We start from the raw sequence: 14,523 nt of genomic DNA on the forward strand, positions 1-14,523 counted from the left end.
AAGACCAAAACAAAGAATTCATTCAGCCTCTCTGCTATGGCCCTGTCCTTCTGAGTGCTCCTTTTACTCCTTGATGATCTTCACAAGTTTTCTGTTTCTGATATACCTGAAAAAGTTATTACTATGACTTTTTGCTTCAGAGGCAAATTTCTCTTCATATTCCCTTTTGGCCTTCTTTATCAATGCTTTGCATTTATCTTGCCAGTGCTTTCGTTGCTTCTTGTTTTCTTCATTCAGATCTTTTTCCATATTCTGAAAGATGTTCTTTTGGCTCTAATAATTCTCCCACTTTCAAGGTTGGAATAACTAATCTTCGTCGTTTCCAACATCTTTCTTTATCATGTTTGTGAAGAGAGATGTTTTCTGTTCTCCAGTACCATGAAATCACTCATCTTCAAACAGCTGTTGAATGGATCCTATTGTGCATGCACTGGAATTGCTCTTAATATATAGCTTTGTCCACTCTCAGTTCTGCTAGTGCCATGCAAACACATTCTTGTCCATATGATGTGCCATCTACCCATTTCTATAGAAAACTGAAGATGAGGATTTGTATAGCATGTCCACTGATACCACTTGCCACAGTCTTCTTTTTCTTCTCTTGATCTTACAATCCTACCTCTTCCCTTCCTTATTTTAGTGACATACCTGAAAAAGTCTTGTCACCTTGCTTACCTACAGTAGCAAGGTATCAAAACTTGTCCCTTTGCTTTCCTAAGTCCCCTTGCTTCTTTCAGCTTCACTGGCTGTTCTGTGTCGTCTTCTCTTTCTGAGACCCCTTGTGCTTTAACTAATAAGTAGCATGATGGGAATTCTGATGTTTATTCTGTATTGTTAGACTGAATTGAGAACAAAAACACAAAAACCAAAAAATGATTTATAGAAAATCAATATTAACCACCCCCGGCCGGCATATTAGAATTCTCTTAGGGGAAGATGCCTGCATATTTAAAATTCTTTTAAAAAATATGTATCAATCTTGTATGCATGTTTCAAATTCTACGCATAGAATGTTACATTTGTAATCTAATCTCTTATTAAATGATGAAGCAAAAAGAACTAATAACTTGCAGAATCAGACTTTTTGAGTAGAGTATTATCCCTTAATATTTTCCTGACAAATATATTCACTGGAAAAAAATTACATCTATATATTTCTTTTGTTATACATACACACACATAAATCTAGATAGAGATTAATTTAAAAAATTGTTTCGTTTTTCCAGGGGTTGTATGATTTTGCTGTATTTTCAAAGTAAACGTAGGTGCATACTTTCACTTTCATACCCCCGGATGCTACACGGTGCGCTTAGATTTAAGCACTGAAATTGATGTGGATTCTATAACACCGTGTGTAACTTAATTGGCTTAACAAGCAAATATGTGCTGATAACATCACTTAACAAGCAATAACAAGCACTAATTGGCAATTATCAGAATTTATATGTGGAAATTGCTAAACATATGCTATAAGGAACTGCGCCTAAATTGAAAAGCGCACAGTTCAAAATAAATGCACGCAGTTTAAAAGGGGTGTGTGTTTATGGGTGTTTCGTGGATGTGCCAAAAAATCCACACATAATTACAGAATACAGGTCAGTACATCTAAATATAAGTGCATGGATTTAGACCAGGTTTTTATTAGTATAAATGGGCATGTGTAGATTTAGATTCTATGGCATCAAGCATATTCTATAAACTGCAGCTAAATCTTATAGAATATGTTTATATCCATGAGGATTTTTTTAGGCACCATACGGAATGGCCTAGTGGTTAGAGCATTGGGCTTGTAGTCCAAAGGTGGCCAGTTCAAATCCCACTGTTGCTCCTTGCCATCTTGGATAAGTCACTTAACCTTCCATTGCCTCACGTACAAACTTAGATTGTGAGCCCTCCTGGGACAGAGAAATATCCAGTGTACCTGAATGTAACTCACCTTGAGCTACTACTGAAAAAAGTGTGAGCAAAATCTAAATAAATATAGAATCTAGCCAAGGCACTTAAAACTCTGTGTGGTAAACATTTCCACCTAAGCATATTCTATAAGTTGCACATAGATTTAGGCAAGGTATATTTGCAGTGTTTTTTTTTGAGGGGGTACTGAGTACCGGCACCTTTTCCATTGTCTGCTAAATTTGACCCATGGACCCCAAGTTTTAATGAAAGAGCTCAGGCTCTACACACCAATTCTGCACTGTCATAGATTCTGTGACTAGATACAGGGGACCTGTAATTGTGGGGTAGGTCCTTCAGTGATCATCCCACCCCTAGCATTTGAGTACCGGCACCTTTTTTTACGAGAAAAAATGCACTGTATATTTGTATCCCACATTTTCCCACCTATTTGTAGACTCAATGTGGCTTACATAGTGCAGGAGAGGCATTTGCTGACACCGGTGTGAACAAATGCAAAGTGATGTTGTGGTAGGTAAAGTTCGTGTGGCACAGCCACATTTGGAAGCATATAGAATATGCTTAGTTGATATCCCAGCACCTACTATGCACCTCCATTTACTGCATGGATTTTTTAGGCACCTTATATGGAATCTGGCTCCCTATGTAGAATCCGGGGAATAGCCACAAACCCCACGCTCAGGAATACCTCCCTTACAGTGGGTAAAAATACCACTATCCAATGTCATGTGTTCATATACAGGATGACCGCTACTGCATGAAATCCCGCTTCTGTTTGGCAAACCACTGTTTTATCCATAGAAACAGCTTTTAAAATGTCTTTCAAAGTATCTTGTCTTCTTGTTCTGTCAGAGCTCCTCTCTCCCTTTTAGAAAGAAAAGTGATAAGGGAGCTCCAAGGAATTCTGAACTCATTTTTTCCCTTTAAACAAGTTTATTTATAAGTGCTGTGTTGGCTCCCATCAGCAGCTTTGTTTACAATCTGCCAACAGGAGTCTGATGTGTGGGGCAGAGCTGTCACACTGTATCATGGGATGATGTTCCAAAAGATAAACAGAAGCAAAAGAAAAGGGGGATCCTGGCAGGAGGGAGAGAGAGAGACAGAGAGAGAGAGAGATGCTTAAAAGTAGTAATAAAAAATCAAGGTGATAAAACTATTTTTGCAGGATTTGTCAATATTGAGTTCTATTCCTATGACAGATACAGTATGGCATCACTATGCTATCCTCACTATGGTGCCCTTTTACAAAGACTAATTCGCGGGTAGCAAGCACCAAATCGGCACTATCGCGGTAATCAGCAGCTTGGCTATGTTGGCACACAATGCGTGGTTATCGCATGGATAGCGCATGAGCCCTTACTGCTAGGTCAATGGCGGTAATCAGCAGCTTGGCTATGTTGGCACACAATGCGTGGTTATCGCATGGATAGCGCATGAGCCCTTACTGCTAGGTCAATGGCGGTAATCAGCAGCTTGGCTATGTTGGCACACAATGCGTGGTTATCGCATGGATAGCGCATGAGCCCTTACTGCTAGGTCAATGGCGGTAATCAGCAGCTTGGCTATGTTGGCACACAATGCGTGGTTATCGCATGGATAGCGCATGAGCCCTTACTGCTAGGTCAATGGCGGTAATCAGCAGCTTGGCTATGTTGGCACACAATGCGTGGTTATCGCATGGATAGCGCATGAGCCCTTACTGCTAGGTCAATGGCGGTAATCAGCAGCTTGGCTATGTTGGCACACAATGCGTGGTTATCGCATGGATAGCGCATGAGCCCTTACTGCTAGGTCAATGGCGGTAATCAGCAGCTTGGCTATGTTGGCACACAATGCGTGGTTATCGCATGGATAGCGCATGAGCCCTTACTGCTAGGTCAATGGCGGTAATCAGCAGCTTGGCTATGTTGGCACACAATGCGTGGTTATCGCATGGATAGCGCATGAGCCCTTACTGCTAGGTCAATGGCGGTAATCAGCAGCTTGGCTATGTTGGCACACAATGCGTGGTTATCGCATGGATAGCGCATGAGCCCTTACTGCTAGGTCAATGGCTGGGGGTAAGGGATCAGGCCGTAAATAGGAGTGTGCTAGGTTTAATTTTTGTGCATGCCCATTTCCCACCCCATTAAAAGATGGCTTTTTTTTCCAGCCATGGTAAAAAGTGGCTCAGCGCACGGCCAAAAGATGCGCCCATACTACCACAGGCCACTTTTTACCGCGGCTTTGTAAAAGGACCCCCATGTTACTTTCTATTTAATTAAAAATGTGTCCTCACAGCTGATGATCTATTATTAGTTTCTTTAACAAGATAATATGGGTTGAAACTGTAGAATAAAAAGTGTATTAATGTTCCCTAATTGTATTTTTCCCTCCATGTTCATGAGCCATATCATATGGGGTAGATATTCCGTGCTGGCGGACAGCATTTTTTTTTAGCTGCTGTTGGCATTATTCCCAGATATTCAATGCCAGGCCAAGTCCGGGCACCTGCATTGAAAATCTGGATTTATGTGGATGGCATTTAACTTCCTAAGCGACATCACATAAAGACAGATCTGCGGTCTGATATGGCTGCAACACCAGTAACTGGGAAGAAAAAAACAGTGCTAGGCAGACTTCTATGGTCTGTGCCCTGATCGTTGCTGGACAGCTTCAGCTTCAGTAACTGGAGAGCAAGGCCAGTGCTGGGCAGACGTCTACAGTCTGTGCATTGAAAATGGCAAGGACAAATCAAGACCAAGTATACATATGTAATATCACATCATACCTTATACTATGAGTTTATCTTGTTGGGCAGACTGGATGGACCGTACAGATCTTTACCTGCCATCATCTACTATGTTACCATGTTAACTCAAGTGGTTTAAGTGTTGGATATCGGCACATAAGTGCCAACTCTGCCCTCTGACAGCCCACAAGATATCCGGCTTTCACTTTAGTGGTCTTTGGTGATATTCATCAGGACTAACTGGTTATTTTTGAATATCGACCCCTTGTAGATATCTTTTAAACCAAATATACTATGAGACTTGTGTATAGCTAAAGCACTTTATCTTGTAGAAGGTAATTTTGTAACAGGTTGCTTAGCTTAGAAGTTCAACTAGGCACCTATTTTGAAGCTATTTTATAAAGACACATAAGGGTGCTAAGCACACCTTTCTCCCCTGTCTTAAGCATATGGTTTAGTAAAAGGGCCCCTATGAGTGAAATGACTAAAATACTGGCCTTTAGGCATGTTCTTAATGTCTAAAACAAGGCAGCAGCTTATAAAATTACAGCCTTAAGGGGGAATTCTATATATGGCATAAAAACAATTGACATGAAAAAACTGCTCTTAGCGCTGTTCTTTAAACCTCGTCTAAAGTTAATTGCAGTTTATAGAGTACACGTAGTGCTGTCTCCATGACTAAAATTTAGGCTCAGCCATTTAACACCAACTAAAACCTGGTGTAAACGCCCACACCTAACTTAGGCATGGATCGGGCAAATTCTGTAACTGTGTGTAATTTTTAGGAACGCCCATGACCTGCCCATGCCCCTCTTATGGCTACAGCCCTGTTTGAGAGCCACGCATTAGAATTTATATGCACCCAAGAATTCGTTGCCAGAGAATATGGTAAAGGCAGTTAGCTTAGTGGAGTTTAAAAAAGGTTTGGACGGCTTCCTAAAGGAAAAGTCCATAGACTATTATTAAACTTGGGGAAAATCCACTATTTCTGGGATAAGCAGTATAAAATGTTTTGTACTTTTTGGGATCTTGCCAGGTATTTGTGACCTGGATTGGCCACTGTTGGAAACAAGATGCTGGGCTTGATGGACCTTTGGTCTTTCCCAGTATGGCAATACTTATGTACTTATGTACCACTTTACAGAATATGCTTAGAAAGTAGCATGCGTAAATTCAAATTAGTGCACAATAATTGCTTGCTATTCACCAGTTATTGGTGCTGATTGGCTTGTTAATCAATTACAATGCATATGCAATTTGGCCACACTGCCAAATTTGCATGTGCAACTTTAGTTGCAATTAGGGCTGTTCATTGAGCAAAAGTTTTAATCACGCGATTGCGATCAAAATGTTTAATCACATGGCTGGTCGCATAAACTGTCCCCCTCACATTTTCACCTGTATAGTGCAAAATATAGACTGCAGATGTCAATTCTCAAAACTGACATATTGTACTTCAGTTACTAAACTGAAAATAAAATCATTTTTCTTACCTTTGTTGTCCAGTGATTTCATTTTTCTAATCATCTTATTCGCTGTTTCTGGTTCTCTTCCTCTGTCTATGCTCTGAACTCTATTTTCAGGGCCTCCTCTCTCCTCACTTCTTCCCCTATAACATCTATCACATTCAACTTTCTGCCATTTTTTTCCTCTTTATAGGAGAGAGCAGCATGATGCGATTAATCGAGTTATAATTATTAGTGCTTGTGAAAAGTTTAACACGATTAATCGAGTTACGTGAACAGCCCTAGTTGCCATACATAGAATTCTCCCTAACTCCAGATTCTATCTATGGTGCCTAGAAATCTGCACAGAAACTGAAGCGTATTCTATAACAATGCGTATAACTTAATTGGTTAATTAGCTAATAAGTCCTATTAACTGGATGGTAACAAGCAATTATCAGCACTAATTGGCATTGAGATTTACACGCACAACTTGATGTGTATTCTATAACACAGTGCACCTAAATTCTAAGTTTCATAATTGAAAAGGGGGCGTGGCCAGGGGCGCGGCTTGGGCATTTCTAAAATCAATACACATTATTATAGAATACACCTGATCTGCACCTAGTTTAGGCATTGGGATTTAGACCAAGTAAAATGTGGCCTAAATGGATGCGGCCAAATTTAGTTGCATGGCGAACCGCTCAGCTTATTCTATATACCATGCAGAAATTTAAGTTTATTCTATAAAATGTAGGCATACTTTAGAGAATATGCCTAGGCATAATTTTTTCCTTGTGGATTTTTCAGGCGCCATGTACAGAATCTAGCTCTAAACGCAGAAATTAGTATGTGCTGTTAGTGCTAACAATTAACACAGTGGCTTGGTAGTTAGCATCTATTTTAATTTTGATGTTAAGTAGTTAGTGTGGAATCCGGTAGATAATAGGTGCTCCTTCCCATGTCTTTTCGGTGTATTCATCCAAACTCTGTCATCCTATGTTTATACCTTTCTTTTATTGTAATTTTTCTTGAGCTACTGTACGCCACATTGAGCCTGCGCTCATGGGAAAATGTGGGATAGAAATGCACTAAAATAAATAAATAAATTGAGTCTCGTAGTTAATGCATGATGACTTACAGTACTGTGCATTAACTGTTACCGAAATGTGGGCATACCGCTTGCTTTAAAGGAAGTACCGCCAGGCTACCACAGCAACCCGGTAGTACTTCCCACCCCTAGCACACCGTCATTTCCAGCGCTGGAGTGTACCTTGTGGTAATTGGGCAGTGCCACGCACTGCCCAGTTACCACCGGATTAATGCAGAAGCCCTTACCACTACCTCAATGGTGGTGGTAAGGGCTCCCCCCCGAAATGGCCGCGTGGCAAGTGCTACCCAACCATTTCCTGTAGGAAAGCGAGACTTCTCTTGTACCAGCTGCAGTAAAAGGGGGCCTCAGCATGCGTATAAAACATGCACCGATGCTAGCGCTGGCCTGCAGCTTGGTAAAAGGGGCCCTTAACCTCCATCTCAACATATGCTGGGGATGCCTCCAATAATTGATAAAGGGTAATCCTAGAAAGTTGTACCCATAAATTTCCAACTAGCATGCAAACATGCACATCTTATAGAATAAAGACAGTTGCGTGCATAACTGGATATAATAATGAGCTGGTAATTGATGTTAACTAACGATAACTGACAGTCATGTTAATTGGTGCTACCTGTTACCGATTAGTGGTTATGCACGCAGCTCGCCTTAGTGTTCTGCAAAAAGTGTACGTAATATCCAAAGCATATAACTTGAAGTGGGTGTGGACTGGAAGGGGCATGACTAAGTCTTGTGCACAAATGTTATAGAATACATGAAGTTATGCACCTAACTGCCTACAGCTAGGGGTGTAAATGTGGACTTACAATAGTATTCTATAACAGTAGTTGTATGCACAATTTCCTTTAACCTGGCATGTAACTTTAGGCAATCTATATAGATTTACTCTCTTAGGACTAGATTATATATATATTTTAAAGATTTTTCAGATGCATCAACTCTTTATTGGAGTTTTTCCAAATATTAGCAAGCAGGAGACAATCAACTCCGACATAATCTGGGTCTCAAAGGCTGCATCAGGGAGGTATATTTGGTCCTCATATGATGAATTTAAGCACCATGCCAAAGTTATGAAACAACAGTTTAAAGATTGAGGCTAACCTACTAAAGTAATTAGAAAAGCATATCTTAAGAGCAAAGTATGCACAACGGAGTCTACTTTTACATTATAATCCACTAGAACAGAAAGATCTGCCGACATTTGTATTACCATTTTCAACACTGGCATCACTGATTGTGAAGTCAGTATGTAAACATTGGCATATTCTACAATTATATGATGTATTTTCTGAGCCCCGGGTAGCAGCCTATACCTGGGTAAAACTACTGGAGAAATTATTTCATATAAGCATTTAGATCACCTGGAACAATCAGTTAATCATCACAAGAAATGTGGTGAATGTCAGTAATACCATACGACCTTTGAAAGTATACAGTGGACTTGTAAAGGAGAGCCGTATCTAGCTAGAACAGATACTTACTGCGGGTCATCTTCTATAATATATTTAAGGCCCTGTTTACTAAGCCACCCTGTAGGCGCACAAACATTTTAGCATGCGCTAACAATAGAGACACACACTATATTCCTATGGATGTCTCTAGCATTAGCACACACTAAAAAGTTTGCGCACCTACAGCACAGCTTAGAAAACTGGGCCCTTAATATTCTGCCCTAGTGATTTAGCGTATGTAGGTAGATCGTCTCAACAGACAAATCACAGATTCAAAATAAAGTTCTCAGTGCCCCTATAGTTCAACATTGGTTGGATCAGCATCATACTTTGGAACAGATTCAGTGTAGAGTGATAGCATGAGATAGAATTGTCTGAATGGCAATCCTGTTTGTGTAATTATAGAGAGCAAATCTGGATTTTTTCTTTAAATATGATAACTCCCTTTGGATTGAATGCAGAGATAGAACTATTATTAATTCAGATTTTGCTCACACCTTTTTCAGTAGTAGCTCAAGGTGAGTTACATTCAGGTACACTGGGTATTTATTTCTCTGTCCCAGGAGGGCTCACAGTCTAATTTTGTACCTGAGACAATGGAGGGTTTAGTGACTTGCCCAAGATCACAAGGAGCAGCAGTGGGATTTGAACTAGCCACCTCTGGATTACAAGACTGGTGCCCTAACCACTAGGCTACTCCTCCACTCATGTCACTAATCTAGCCTTGTCGTATGACTGGCTAAATTTGTCACCTGACTCCATTTAATCAGCAAAAAACATTGAGGCCATCTTTAGAAGAAGGAAGTTTAGAGTCAGAGAAGATGTTGGTATGTGACCTCAGAGATCTTCACAATTTTTAAAAATATTTTTGTTATTGTTTGAAAAGATTGGGAATTTACTTCTGCTTTTGTATCTTAGAAGACCTCCCTGATGCAGCCTTTGAAATATGCGCTATAACGGAGTTGTCTCCTGCTAATATTTGGAAAACATGTTTATTGAATTGATGCATCTGAAAAATCTAAGATACATTTTTGTGCATTTTATACAATTTGAAATATTACATATAAAATTAAATCTTAAAATTGTCAAGGCAATCCCTAATGGACTAAAGAAGATTTGGGTAGAAAGATATTGGTAATAAAAGCATTGAACCAATATCAATATCACGGGCCATAAAAGATCTCTTTGTAAGATTTTGAAAATCTAGATTATGAGGATGTGTTGACATTAACATTGAGATCTTCTAATCATTTCAATTACGTTCTGCTGAACTACATAGGGACATAATCAACATGGGTTACCATTAAGATGTGTTCTTTTATCACTAACCATTCTATTTTAGTATAGGTGCCATTTTCTGCAATGAGATCTAGCTACTGATAACTGGGATTAACAGTAAAATAACCTGTTTTAATGATAGCCAATATTGATAACTTCCCCTCCTTAGTGTCCCTATAAAAGTGAATCCTCCAAAATGGAGTATAATATTCAAAGTCAGGTCTTAAAAATGAACTATTTTGAGTAGCAGGCTGAGAACCATGGATACCAGGTTTGAATCCCATTGCCACTCCTTGAGATTTGGGCAAGTCATTTAATCCTCCACTGCCTCAAGTACAAACTTAAAACTGTAAGCTCTCCAGGGACAGGAAAATACTTATTGTACTTGAATGTAACCCATCTTGAGCTACAACTGAAAAACGCATGAGCTAAATCCAAAATCCCTTCTCTTTCCTTATACCTCTACTTATGGAAAGCCTACCTATATTTTTCCCAGTTGCTTTATTACCCTGAGGTTACTTAAGATGAGATATTTTTCTTGTTTGATAGTTTACGGTTCTTGTTCTTCTAAACGGTACCCTGCTAAAATATTTTCTGTCCCAGTGAACTACATATTTTACACTTCTGTGTAAATGCACTGAATCTCATTTTCCAAGCCTTTGGTCTTTCATTTTTTTTCAGGTCCCCTCTCAATTTTTCCACTCTTACTGGCATGTCTACTGTGTTGCAGATTTTACAGTCATCTGCCAATATTTTCCCTCTAGTTCCTTTAATACTGTTAATAAATATATTGAAACAAAGTGAAAACCCCTTCATCAAAGTTGACTCAATTAACCATCACTTTGAGTTCTATCACTTAACCAATTCTTCATTCAATTTACAGCCCTCTTGTCCACTCTTATGCTGATCATAAGAGTGGACAAGTGGCCTAGTGGTTAGGGTGGTGGGCTCTGGTCCTAAGGAACTGAGTTCAATTCCCACTTCACGCACAGGCAGCTCCTTGTGACTCTGGGCAAGTCACTTAACCCTCCATTGCCTGCCGCATTGAGCCTGCCATGAGTGGGAAAGCGTGGGGTACAAATGTAACAAAAATAAAAAAAAATCAACGTACTTAATTTTTGTTTCTGAGATTTAATTAAAATCTCAGTTGTTAGAACTTCCAAAATATTGAGCCCTATATCAAAGATAAATACAACAAGGATACAGAGTCATATCCTTGAATGTTAATAACCTGGTCCAATTTACTGAACCATATGTATTGTGTAAATCTACATATATATTCCCAAAAGGACTTCTTTATATAGCTTCAAAACATGCCACTAGTGAGTGTTAAAGAATATACAAATTTCATTATGGAAATATTCAGATTTTAAAAAAAGGTCCAGATTTTCTATAAGAATTTTGTGGAATTTATTTGAAGAGATTTTAACATTTTCTGTGTGAAATTTGTACATTATTTGTTTAACACTCCTTACATTAGGTGCTGCAGTGGATTTATAAGTACAAGACTCATCGCCTCCTCAAACTCCTCTATTCTCACTATTATCCCAAGCGGTGGGCAAGAAAGGTTACTGCCTTACATGCCAGTCTGGAGGCCCATTCTGCCCTTTAGAATTAGTCTGTGAACACATCAGCCCAAAAGGGATAGGGGAACTGAAAGCAACTCTTACCTGGGATGCTGGAATGTTACTGACTGGGTAAGCACTGTGGGATCGTCTTCAGAATCTGAAGCTCCCGTTGTCTAAGTGTCTCACGTTACCTAGCCCAGCAATCATCACTCTTGACTCTGTCTGGACCTCATTAGCACAGTATGAGACCCTTTTACTAAGCCGCGTAGGTGCCTATCAGGCTTATTTTCGAAAGAGAAGGACGCCCATTTTTCACCACAAATCGGAAGATGGGTGTCCTTCTCACAGGGTCGCCCAAATCGACATAATCGAAAGCCGATTTTGGGCGTCCCCAACTGCTTTCTGTCGTGGGGATGGCCAAAGTTCATGAAGGTGTGTTGGAGGTGTAGCGAAGGCGAGACTTGAGTGTGCCTAAAACATGAGCGTCTTCGACCCATAATGGAAAAAAATAGGGCGTCCCTGAGGAGCATTTGGAGAACTTTACTTGGTCCAGTTTTTCTTACGACCAAGCCTCAAAAAGTTGCCCAAACTGACCAGATGACCACCAGAAGGAATCGGGGATGACCTCCCCTTACTCCCCCAGTGGTCACTAACCCCCTCCCACCCTCAAAAAAAGAACTTTAAAAATATTTTGTGCCAGCCTCAAATGTCATACTCAGGTACATCGCAGTAGTATACAGGTCCCTGGAGTAGTTTTAGTGGGTGCAGTACACTTCAGGCAGGCGGACCCAGGCCCATCCCCCCCTACCTGCTGCACTTGTGGTGGTAAATGTGAGCCCTCCAAAACCCACCAGAAATCCACTGTACCCACATCTAGGTGCCCCCCTTCACCCATAAGGGCTATTGTAGTGTTGTACAGTTGTGGGGAGTGGGTTTTGGGGGGGCTCAGCACACAAGGTAAGGGAGCTATGTACCTGGGAGCTTTTTCTGAAGTCCACTGCAGTGCCCCCTAGGGTGCCCGGTTGGTGTCCTGGCATGTCAGGGGGACCAGTGCACGCTGGCTCCTCCCACGACCAAAGGGCTTACATTTGGTCGTTTCTGAGATGGGCGTCCTTAGTTTCCATTATCGTCGAAAATCAGAAACGACCAAGTCTAAGGATGACCATCTCTAGGGACGACCTAAATGTCCCCAACCATATTATCGAAACGAAAGATGGATGCCCATCTTGTTTCGATAATACGGGTTTCCCCGCCCCTTCACTGGGACATCCTGCGAGGATGTCCTTAGGAAAACTTGGGCGCCCCTTTCGATTATGCCCCTCCATGCGTGCCCAACACGCATCAATTTTCAGTTACCACCTGACCACCGTGTGGCCCTAGCAGTAATTTCATTTTTGACGCATGTCCACTACACAAACTGGAAAATAATTTTTATTTTCTGGTGCACAGCAGAAACCAGGCGTTAATCGTCATTCTACACGCATAGATGATTACCACACAGTTAACATGTGAGACCCCAAATGGACGTGTGCCAATTTTTAATTTTGCCACATGTCCATTTTCAGCAAAAATTAAAAAAGGCCTTTTTCATGGGCGCGCTGAAAAATAGATCTGCGCGTGCCCAAAACACATGCCTACACTAGTGCAGCCCTTTTTTCAGCGCACCTTAGTAAAAAGACCCTTATCTTTGTTTGTTATGTTAACCTTTGACATACATGCACAAAATTATCAGGCCAATCAGTGTGAAGGAGCAGCCTAGTGAATAGAGTAGTAGGCTAAGAACCACTTATAGAGTTGCCACCTGAATGTTACCCACCTCGAGCCACGACTGAAAAGGCATGAGTTAAAGTTAAAAAAATTGAAGCAGCCGCTTTGGGTCATGCAGGGATTCTGTGGTACCTACATCAGCGTCCACAAGAAGGGCGGAAGAAACCAAAAGGACCAGACTGAAGACCACAGATGGTAAGAGCACCAAAATAGTTTTATTGGGACCCTACACGGTCCGTGTTTCGGCCAAAAAGGCCTTCCTCAGGGTTCTTCAAATTGACGTATACAGATGTTCCTCCAAAATTACACGGGATAGAAAGAATAAGCGCAAAAACTTCAAATCGACGTATTAATTTTGGAGGAACATCTGTATATGTCAATTTGAAGACCCCTGAGGAAGGCCTTTTTGGCTGAAACACGGACCGTGTAGGGTCCCAATAAAACTATATTGGTGCTCTTACTATCTGTGGTCTTCAGTCTGGTCCTTTCGGTTTCTTCCGCCCTTCTTGTGGTTGCTTGTGCGCTTTGCAGGAGATTTGGACCCTCCTTTGGTTTGACCTACATCAGTGACCCAGGAAAGGATGGTGCTACATTGTAAAGCAGTCTGTACAATAAGACTGAACTTTGGTGTGATAAGAGAACACATTACTGATGTCTCAAAGAGGAATATACAGTATAGACTGTGACCTCCTTCACTGCTACAACTAGTGCAGTAACAGGCAATAGACTGAACTTACCAGATGTCTCATCCACACTCTCATCTACTGCATGGTCTTTTTGGTGTACCCATTCACTGTTACATTTGAAATAGATCTGGGTGGCAGGACTGGCTTTGCAGTACAAATTCACAGGCTTGTTTTTCACAATGTAAGCTTCTTCAGGTTCAATAAGGAAATGTGGCAGAGGCTCTGGAGGGTCAGATGGGAATGTTTCAGGAAGTTCATGAAAAAAGTCATCATCTGCAAATAAGCACAACAGAAAAACAAATTTAGGAAATTTAGAAGCTTCTATGTTCAACTTGTTCGGCTGGCACTGTTCAAATATTGCTTGGATCCATTAAGGGGGGAAGTTATCAACATGGGCTACTGTTAACCCCAGTTATTAATAACTAGGTCTTACTGCATAAAACGGGATGTGTGCTAAAACAGCACGAGTTAGTGGTAAAATAACATGGCTTAACAGTGGCTCACACTGAAACTACACCCCTTAGACTCTAAAAAATATTATTTGTTATAATTTATCCCACATATCTTAT

The 14,523-nt window shown here is 40.6% G+C and overlaps 1 protein-coding gene across 1 annotated transcript in view; it reads right to left on the reverse strand.

The window, feature by feature from the left end:
- UNC5C (unc-5 netrin receptor C) overlaps nt 1–14,523 on the reverse strand; it is a 644,470-nt gene that overhangs the window by 309,447 nt on the left and 320,500 nt on the right. Inside the window, exon 2 of the mRNA XM_030190711.1 lies at nt 14,006–14,227. Within this exon, the coding sequence (XP_030046571.1) occupies nt 14,006–14,227 (222 nt within the window). The remainder of the gene's footprint in view (nt 1–14,005; nt 14,228–14,523) is intronic.

The sequence above is a fragment of the Microcaecilia unicolor genome, chromosome 2 (assembly GCF_901765095.1).
Source record: "Microcaecilia unicolor chromosome 2, aMicUni1.1, whole genome shotgun sequence".
Classification (NCBI taxonomy): Eukaryota; Metazoa; Chordata; class Amphibia; order Gymnophiona; family Siphonopidae; genus Microcaecilia; species Microcaecilia unicolor.